We start from the raw sequence: 9,599 nt of genomic DNA on the forward strand, positions 1-9,599 counted from the left end.
GGGTTGGGATTTTTTTTGTTGTTTTTTTAATATTCATGTATGATTTGTCTTGTGGGGTGGGTGAGAGAGGGGAGGCTTTAGTTTTTATAGGGCACAAATGATGAAGTAAAGGGTGGTTTAGTGAACCATGTTGTTGTCACTCTAATATACCTTGTATGTTACCCAGATTTTGTGACTATACCCCAGAGTAAATGGAACGATCCCATTTGGTGTAAGTAACTGTGCACTTAGGTGTGGGTACACTATAAAAAGCTTCTCATAGCCTGGTGTGGAAGTAATATGACTAAAATAAGATTGCCGCTCTTAATTAACCTGCAGCCTGTCTTCATCATAATTCAGGTGGTGAATTGAGGTGGAGGGCTTTTATTTTAATCTTCACTTGCCAAATCCTTTTCTCACTGCTGCTTCAACAAAAGGTATATCATCATTTCTGCTGTATGATGGACTCGGTTCTTGGGCTGTGGAACATGGCTGTAAATACTTGCTTTAATCAGAGCTTTAGATTTAAAATTCAGAGCCTTCAAATTATTTCCCATAAGTATTATAGGCCTCTTTTACCACAGAGTGCTAGTGATGGATTCTTCCTGTTCAACAGTTATTTTCATTCCTACCATATAGCCAAGCCATTAAAAAATCTGTTCTGGATTTCTAATGCTATTTTGTAGGTTGTTATACCAAAGTATCCTGAGTGTTCTTGTGTATGTATTTGAAGCTTGGCTGCTGGTTTTGGGTAGCAGCTGTTTTATTCTCAGTGATGTTAATTTTCCATAAGGTAGCTGACATGCTGACTCACACTGAGTCACTGATACAAATAGCATGAAGGTGTTTGGAAGACAAAATCTTCTAGTGGAAGATCCCTTGGAAACTAAATTGTTGCAAAATCTTCCATAGCAACTTCAGGGCAGTTTTAATCCCTTGAGTAAAAACAGCGTCCCACCCCATGCATGCCCTGAATTAACCCAGGCATTTGCCTGTGCTGCTTTCCAAAGATAAGCAGAAGCTGGAAAAGGGCAACATCCTGCACCAGGCTTTTCCAGTTAGAATGGAACTAATTCATTGAACGCTGTAAACCTGCTGTAGCCAACAGGGCCCTGGGAAGAGCTGTTCTTTCAGTTCTCAGCTGCTTGCTCCTACCCTTGCACTGACTTCTCCCTTGTGTCAACATAGCTTTTTGTTCGGTTGCATAGTAAGTCAGATCAAAGGAACTGATCCATCCAGCTGATGGCTAGATTACCATGGAGTTGTATTTCATTTGGATCTACTCCCCTGTCTGATTACCTTATAGACACTTGAGTGGATACCGGGGAGGCAGGCAAAGAACTAGCAGCCACTAATAGAGGAGGTTGCCATAGCCCTGCCAGCTTACGGCGTTGGGTTTATCAAATTATGGCTTCTGGGGTTTTTTTATCACTTTAGGCCTTCCTAAAGCCTTTGTAAGATGTAGGCTTCCAAGGCTACTCTGCATTTTTCAGAGCTGCAGCAAGTCTATGTTTTAACTAGGCTGGAGTATATATTTCACATTTGGATTGAATAGTGCTCTCAGAGCGAGTTCAGAGATTACACTAGGGCAGCATCACGGCTCCACATGAAACTTCAGCTGTCTGCTCCTCTCTATCTTATTTGAAGTGAAATTTTCACATTATTAATCAATACTGTAAATGATTGCTCCACGGTACAGAGCCTCATACTCCTAATTAATCACTGGATGATTGGAGTCTTTTCAGGTGTGATGCTCACTTGCATCTTACAGCATGTAAAAAATGCCGTAGAAGTAAAGCAACTAAACATACAACTAGTAATATTAGAAACTAGTAATATTAACTAGGTTAATGTTCTGCATCTAAGTAGGCATAAGAATGATGTTTGGCCTTTTTCTCCTGTTTCTCTGGGATCTGTTCTTAACTTCTCTTGAATATTCAAAACATATCTGTCAAAGGAAGGAAAGAAAAAAAGGCAGTTAACAAAAATTATTTTTATTCAGTTGGCCTGAAATAGAGCATTCAACCTAAAATTTCAGACAGTGCTTCCACATGCGTTTAATATTGCAACTATTTCAAAACAACGTGACATTAGGGCATGTTCTATATAATATGCGAGTACAATGGAATATATTAAGGTCAGATGAAATGTTGTTATATTGAATGTATTTGAATATTGCCTGTAATTAACACATCTAAGGGGGGTTTGGCTAAGAGCAAATCCTCCTACCGGGCGATGAAAATTGAAGCACCAGTGGTGCAACCACTAAATAAGGATTACTGATTTTTAAATTAGTAAAATGGGATCTAGCATCTTTGAGGTTACTTGACAGGTGTAATTTAGGGATTTGAAAACTCAGATACTTTAACTTTTAACTACACAGTATGTTTGTTACAAAGTAGGTGTGGGGAAGCTGCTCTGTTTTCTTGCTTACTTTGCTTCTGTCATTGCTAAATCTTGATGTATAGTCTTTCTCCTTAGTTCTTGCTTGGCACATTCTTACTGTTATCAGTTCTTAAATCTGTTTTTCATTATAGTGTTTCTGTTAGTTCCCAGGAAAGTGGCTGCAGTTTCTTTACCAATTTTTCAAGGATTTTATCTTTATTTCTACCAATAGCCTGAGCAGTACAAGGCGGCTTCCTTCTTTTTTCCCCACATCTTACATTCACAGGAATTTGAAGAACCCTGAAATTGCTTTGTTTCTGGTATTTCCCAATCAGGAAGCTCAAGAGGAGCTTTGAAAGGAAATATTTCTTGTCCCCACAAGGGGCACCTTTTGTCTGTCACAAGGTGATGTCTCATCACCTATTTGCAGCATTCTTCACAACGCATGTTCTAGTAATAAGGCTGCTTCTCTGTACCTTAGCTTTTGTATTTACAATTATAGATAACCCTGAAACGACACCTGACTGGCAATGTGGTTACTTATTTGACTTTTCCTAATCAAGTCACCAATGTTTGTATGTCTGTAGAGCCATTTCTCAGTTACAGCGCCTCTTACCCAATCTGATTCTGAACAGGGACTCTGTGTGTAGTAAGATTTTTTTTTTCAGTCAAATGAGGAATTTTGCAGGATTCAAAGGAAACAAAGAACTCGGTTATAAAAAAGCCTTTTGCTTTCAAGTGGATGTTTAGCTAGTATCGACTAGAAATACTTCCTTCATGAAATGCTTATTGGTTTGGAGTTCCTGTAATATCTTAAACCCACTGTATTTGATAAACACTAGAGTTTGTAATATTTTAAAAACGACAAACTACAAGGTTCTGCATAGAGCAAAACTTACTTTTGCATAAGTAATAAGGGTGAAAGGGAAGGAGTAAGCAGAATAATTGAGAAAAGGTCCCTCAGAGACGAGCAGCAGGTATACTTCAATATGCAAAAAAGATGCTTTGCATAATACTTTTGTGCTTGGAAGTGTATTCATAGTCTCAGTAAAGTGGATATGAATTTTGTCCTTTACTTTTAAAGAGACTACCTGTAGATTTCAGATGTAAAGAACATGATTTTCAATAATATAAATCATTTTCAATAGTCTTATGTGACATTTCGTAACACTATCACTCCTCTGCAGAGAAATAAATAATTGCAAAATAAAGCCTTCATCCAAATTCCATATGAGAAATAGCTCTGAATCAGAGCTCTAAAAACTAGTAAGTAAAGGATGCCAAGCTTTTACTTAAGCAAATGTTAATAATCTGAAATCTGGTTGGATTTGTCAGATATACTTAGACAAGTAGAGGCGTCTTCTTCAGATACTGATTGCTCTGCCAACAAAAATTTAGTGTTACTGGAAATCTTGATTCAGCTTAAGAGGCCATTCTGCGTGGGTAATACGACTAAATTATATCTGCTGTGAGCTTGAACACGGTAGGAATGAAAATGAGACTTTGTTATAGATAAGGGCCATAGCGAGTAGAGATCAGTTAAAAAAATGCAGGATAAAAGAAAAGTGAAGTCATTTAGAACATCTTTACAGTTCTTTTTTTTTTTTTTAAAATCAAACAAAAACTGGAAAAAAAATACCTCCAGGTTAGGAAAAAGATCTCATTACATAAGCATGTGTTTCCTAATATATACCTACGAGGATGTTTTAGTTAATTGCACTGCTGAATGGGGCAGGGGAACTGGTCACAAATGACTTGGAGAAGGCCAGCATATTCAATGCCTTCTTTATTTCAATCTTCATCTGTAAAACTAGCCTTCAGGAATCCCAAGCCCCTGAGACCCAAGGGAAAGTGTGGAACAAAGAAGAGTTACCCGTGGTAGGGCATCACCAGGTTGGGGAGTGCTTAAAAAAAAATGCATGTATGTTTAAGTAAACATACCCATGAGTGCTGAGGGAGCTGGCTGATGTTATTGTAAGGCCACTTTCAATTATCTTTGAATGTCATAGCAATTGGGAGAGGTACCTGAAGACTGGAAGAGAGCAAATATCACTCCTGTCTTCAAGAAGGACAAAGGATAAAGATTTAGCTAACCAGACTGGTCAGTCTCACTTCTGTCTCTGGGAAGTTGACGGAGAAAATCCTCCTAGAAAGCATTTCCAAACCCATGAAGGACAAGAAAGTGATTGGGAGTAGTCAGCATGGATTTACAAAGGGGAAATCATGCTTGACCAGCCTCAGTTGCCTTCTACAATAAAGTGACTAGCTTGGTGGATGAGAGGATGTTGTTTACCTTGACTTTAGTAAAGCCTTTGACACTATCTCCTATAACATCATCATAGATGGGCTGACAAAGTACAGGTTAAATAGGTGGACACCAAAGTGGATTGAAAACTAGCTGAACAACTTGGGCCCAGAGGGTTGTGATCAGAGGTGCAAAGTCCTGTTGGAGGCCAGTAACAAGCGATGTACTCCAGGGCTCAATACTGTTCAACACCTTCATTAATGACCTGGGTGATTGGACAGAGCACACCTTCAGCAAGTTTGCAGGTGGTACAAGACTGGAAGAAGTGGCTGATACACCAGAGGGTTGTGCAACTATTCAGAGGAACATCAACAAGTTGGAGACCTGGGCAGAGAGGAATCTCATGAAGTTCAACAAGGGGGAAATGCAAAGTCTTGCATCTGGGGAGGAATAACGCCAGGCACCAGTACGTGTTGGGCGCTGACCAGCTGGATTGCAGCTTTGCCTAGAAGTACCTTGCGGTCCTTGTGGACAACAAGCTGGCCATGAGCCAGCAGTGCACCCTTGTGGCAGAGAAGACCAACAGTATGCTGGACATTTCCAGCAGATTGAAGGAGGTGATCCTTGCTCTCTCCTCAGCAGTAGTGAGGCCGAATCTGGAGTATTGTGTCTGGTTCTGGGCCCCCCAGTACAAGAAAAATACGGAATTACTGAAGTGAGTCCAGTGCAGGGCTACAAAGATGATTAATAGCTTGAAGCATCTGACGTACTAGGAGAGGCTGGGAGAGCCAGGACTGTTCAGCCTGGAGGAGACCAGGCTCAGGGGGCATCTTATCAGTGCATAAAAATACCTGATGGGAGGGCATGAAGACAAGGCACTCTTCTCAGTGGTGCCCCATGACAGGACTTGAGGCAATGGACACAAAACACATGAGATTCCATCTGAACACAAGAAAACACTTTTTTACTGTGAGGGTGGTCAAACACTGGGATGGGTTGTGCGGAGAGGTTATAGAGTCTCCATCCTTGGAGATCTCAAAACCCATCCAACTGGACACAGTCCTGGACAGTCTGTTCTGGCTGACCCTGCTTGAGCAGGGGGGGTTTGGACTAAATGACCTCAAGAGGTGCCTTACAACCTAAACAATTCTGTGATTATTCTGACATGTGCAAACTGAACAAACCTCTTTGCTGTCTATGTATTTGAAGTGTTGTTGTACAAAGTTATTTGAGCAGTCTTGGCTATTATGAAATATAGGAAACATTTTCAAGAGGACTTTTATCTTAAACTTGATGTATTGGTTCTCAATGCATTGGTCATCTGGTTAAGTATTGTGCTTTTCCTTTTCCATTGGTGATTCATGGCAGGTGTCTGAAAGCATTGAACTACTTCAGATACCATACAGGATCTACCTTGATCAGTAGTTGAAATCAATGATGCAGATAAAGGAATTGAGAAATAATAGGTGCTTGAGTTCCTCTAAACTTTTAAACACTTCAGCAGTTTTCATTTTTCTGAAAATACTCTTCTTTCTAGTAGGAATTTCCTGTAAACTAACCATTTTTAGTAGATACGTGTGTGTACACGTAGATATATGTGTGTATATATATATTTATGCATCTATTTATAGATGCATAAATAAATACATATATTTATATGAAAAATTAAGTACTTAAAAAAGCATCCATGTGGAGTCCTGCGTGCAGTATTTTATATTGGGGGAGTAGCCCAACCATGTTGCTGGGGTTTTTCTCAGGTGCATCTTGACAGACTGAAGTCCTCAGCTTCAGATGGGCTCTGTGAAAGCCACATTTGTGAGCTGGTCACAGTGTATCACCACTCGTTATCAAAGGCAAACTCGGGGAGGTACCTCCAAATTCTGCCATGTTGATTAGCGTCACTTATTTCCCTCCAGACTTGTACATGTATACATGCAAATGCTTCCTTGAAGATTCGCTGTGATGTTTGATCCTTTTGGCTTTATTTTCAAACATCGTGAACGTGTTCAGGTGTGATAGGTAGGGGTAAGCAAAATTATTTAGCCTCACTGGTATCAGATTAATAGAAAATCCCATTGTGCAGGATAGTTTTTAATAATCGGTATTGCAGTGGAGACCCTGTAAGGCCTCTTCCATTCATATTTATGTTTATCTTGTTAGGTGGTCTGTAGAATACCTTTAATAGGTTTAATTAGTCTAAATCATGGGGAAAAAAGCTTATAATACATGGCTTTAGAAAAGTGAGTATGATGAAAATATGTAAACATAGAACTTTTTCATGTTGTGAGCTTTCCTTATGCCAAACTTTATTCTTTTTATTTTCGGAACTATTTAGAATTTATCTTTATTTTCTAAAAATTGAATAGCTCAGTGTAGACAGGGTATGTTCCCAGCAGCTCTTTTCAGAGGTGTTTTCCATTCTGCAATTAAAGAATATTAAAGGTACATTTTTCTCCATGTTCAGAAAGGAAAAAATCAAGGAAGGTTAGTTTATTTTGAAAACTTTATTTCGTAGGTTCCTAATCCTATGCAACTCTCTTTTCTTTTGCAGGACTCTGAGGAGGAAGACAGTGAGTTGGAGGCCATTAATAAGAAGCTTATAAGTCCACAAAGTTTTCAGAATTTCCGGCCTTACGTACCAGAGGAGTTTGCTGACTTCAGTGTTTACAATGCTAGCCTGGAGAACAGGGAATGGTTTTCTTCTAAATCAGACTTCATGAGTTCACGTGTTCTTGAGAAAGAGGTATCCCGCAGCCCCACCACTAGCAGTATTACTAGTGGTTACTTTTCCCACAGTGCCTCTAACGCTACTCTGTCTGACATGCTTGTTCCCTGTAGTGATAGCACAGACCAGCTAGCCAGTCACACGAAGGAGCTGGACTCCAGTGATCCCTCGGGATCATCTCTTGCACACGATTTAAGATCATCTTCGAACAAGGAATGTCGAGAGTCAGAAAAGGAGTTAGTGAGAGAAAAGTTACCCGTGTTACCACTGAAAGAAAACAGTGCCTTAATGGAACAAGTACCACTGTCCCTTGATGCCACGGACAGAGACTCTCAGCAGTTACCCAGAGCTGGATCATTTTCAGCTTTAAGTTCCTCAGATGGCAAAAGTACCTGTTGTACAATTGAATTTTCAGCACGCGAAGCAACAGTTGAGCACACGACGGACATTCTGGAAGATCACTCCTTTACAGAGTTCATGGGCGTCGAAGATGGAAAGGACTTTGACCATTCGACAGCTCCGCAGTCGTGTTCCCTTGTGTCCTCTAACGGAGTGAGCGCCTCAGAGTTGTCCCGAGGCACTGACAAGGAGCGGAGCACGTGCCTGGGCCAGCTGAGCTCTGCAGCAGCAGCGGGCAACCAGCTTGCAGATGCTGTGGAAAGCCCTTTTTGTTCTGTACTGGTAAAAGAGACTTCAGACCGTGAGACTTATCCTGATGCTTCCGTAGACGATTTTATTGGGAAGGACCACTTGGATGGTTCCGATTGTGAAGAAGGTGCTTCCGCAGATCAAGCCCATGTCTTGCCCAGCTGGGTGGCCGTGGGTGAACAAGTCTGTGTTGGAAGTAATAAGATGGGCACGGTGAGATACGTTGGAACGGTGGATTTTTCAGCTGGAATCTGGGTTGGAGTTGAACTAAATGTTCAGCTGGGTAAGACTAAATATGCTCTGGGTTATCTATGCAGCTAGCATCATGTATTTTTAAAGTTGCACTACAATTATATGCCGTTTAGTCCTGGGAAGTACCTCCAATTTCATGTAAGCTTCGTATCTGATACACGCAATTCTAGGCTTTCTGTTTATGGGATACTTTAATTTTTAACTGTCTTAAAGCCCTGTTCTTCTTGATTTATGCAGAATAATGCTTTTGCATGTTGTGATAGTTCCCATTGGTACCCATCTGTTTCTATAGATCAGAAAAACAAGCAAAGCCTAAAATTGGCAGATTTTTTTAAAATCAACATCCATGTTCATGGGCAGTACTAACAGTGGACATCACTTGTCAAATAGGTTTGCTGTATGTAGCTTTCAGAGATTCTTCCACACCCCCCACTGGGGAAAGCTTAATTATAGAGCACAGGTTTTCTTTAACTTCAATTCGGTGGGGTCAGAAAAAGTCAATGCTCTGCAAGTGTTAAGAGTCTCCTACAGAAATGCTTCAGATCTTCTAAAAAGATTGTTTTTAGTAGTTTAATAGATATTAACACTGATACTAGAAATTTCTCTGGCAGCTAAGTTTTAAGCTTTGTAAGCAATTGGTTTTGAGGATAGTTTATTTTGTAAAATGAACAAATGTTTGACATTTTAAACTGTTAGTTAACAAAGTAATATTTTAGAAAATCATCTTTTTGGTCACATTTCAAGCCCTCCTTTCCACATTTTGTTCTCCCTAGTGTATGTTAATGTTGAGTGATGAAGCCAGATGCATACCAATCTTGACTATTTGAGAGATAGCCAAAGATACTTACACTTCAACGGTTCAATTGTATGTGCTAACGAAAGTACCAACAATTAATTCTATGCATTTATTTTCGTTGAAGGGAAGCATGACGGAACTGTAAAAGGCAGAGAGTACTTCCACTGCAAACCACGACATGGTGTCTTTGTTCGTCCTGGGCGCCTCAGCAAAGCACCAGCTTCTACAAGGAAATGGAGTAGCACTTCACGGTCTCAGGCATCTTCCACTTCAGAGAAACGGAAAAGTTCTGTGCTTCAAGGCTCATCATCCGCTCCTAAAACAGGAGGAGAAGTCCTCTGCCGTTCAGGAGATGCAGCGGCTTCTGCCTTTTCTAGGAAACAGGAGAACAGGAAATCTTGGATTAACTAAATTGCAGTATTTTTGCACTTACTACACGCATCACTGTGTAGAAAACTTTATGGATTTTTGAAGCTATTGTACATTTTAATCTGTCCATACGGAATGTGTATTCTCTAGAGTCCTTGACTTAATCCTCTAATTTTTTATAAATAATATATATATATTAT

The 9,599-nt window shown here is 40.0% G+C and overlaps 1 protein-coding gene across 1 annotated transcript in view; it reads left to right on the top strand.

Moving 5' to 3' along the window:
• Positions 1-9,441, top strand: part of KIF13A (kinesin family member 13A) — a 74,726-nt gene extending 65,285 nt beyond the window's left edge. Inside the window, exons 38-39 of the mRNA XM_009584928.1 lie at positions 7,161-8,265; positions 9,155-9,441. Coding sequence (XP_009583223.1) covers positions 7,161-8,265; positions 9,155-9,441 — 1,392 coding nt within the window. The remainder of the gene's footprint in view (positions 1-7,160; positions 8,266-9,154) is intronic.
• Positions 9,442-9,599: the final 158 nt, after the last annotated feature.

This window comes from Fulmarus glacialis, unplaced genomic scaffold (genome assembly GCF_000690835.1).
Source record: "Fulmarus glacialis isolate BGI_N327 unplaced genomic scaffold, ASM69083v1 scaffold5879, whole genome shotgun sequence".
NCBI classification, from domain to species: Eukaryota; Metazoa; Chordata; class Aves; order Procellariiformes; family Procellariidae; genus Fulmarus; species Fulmarus glacialis.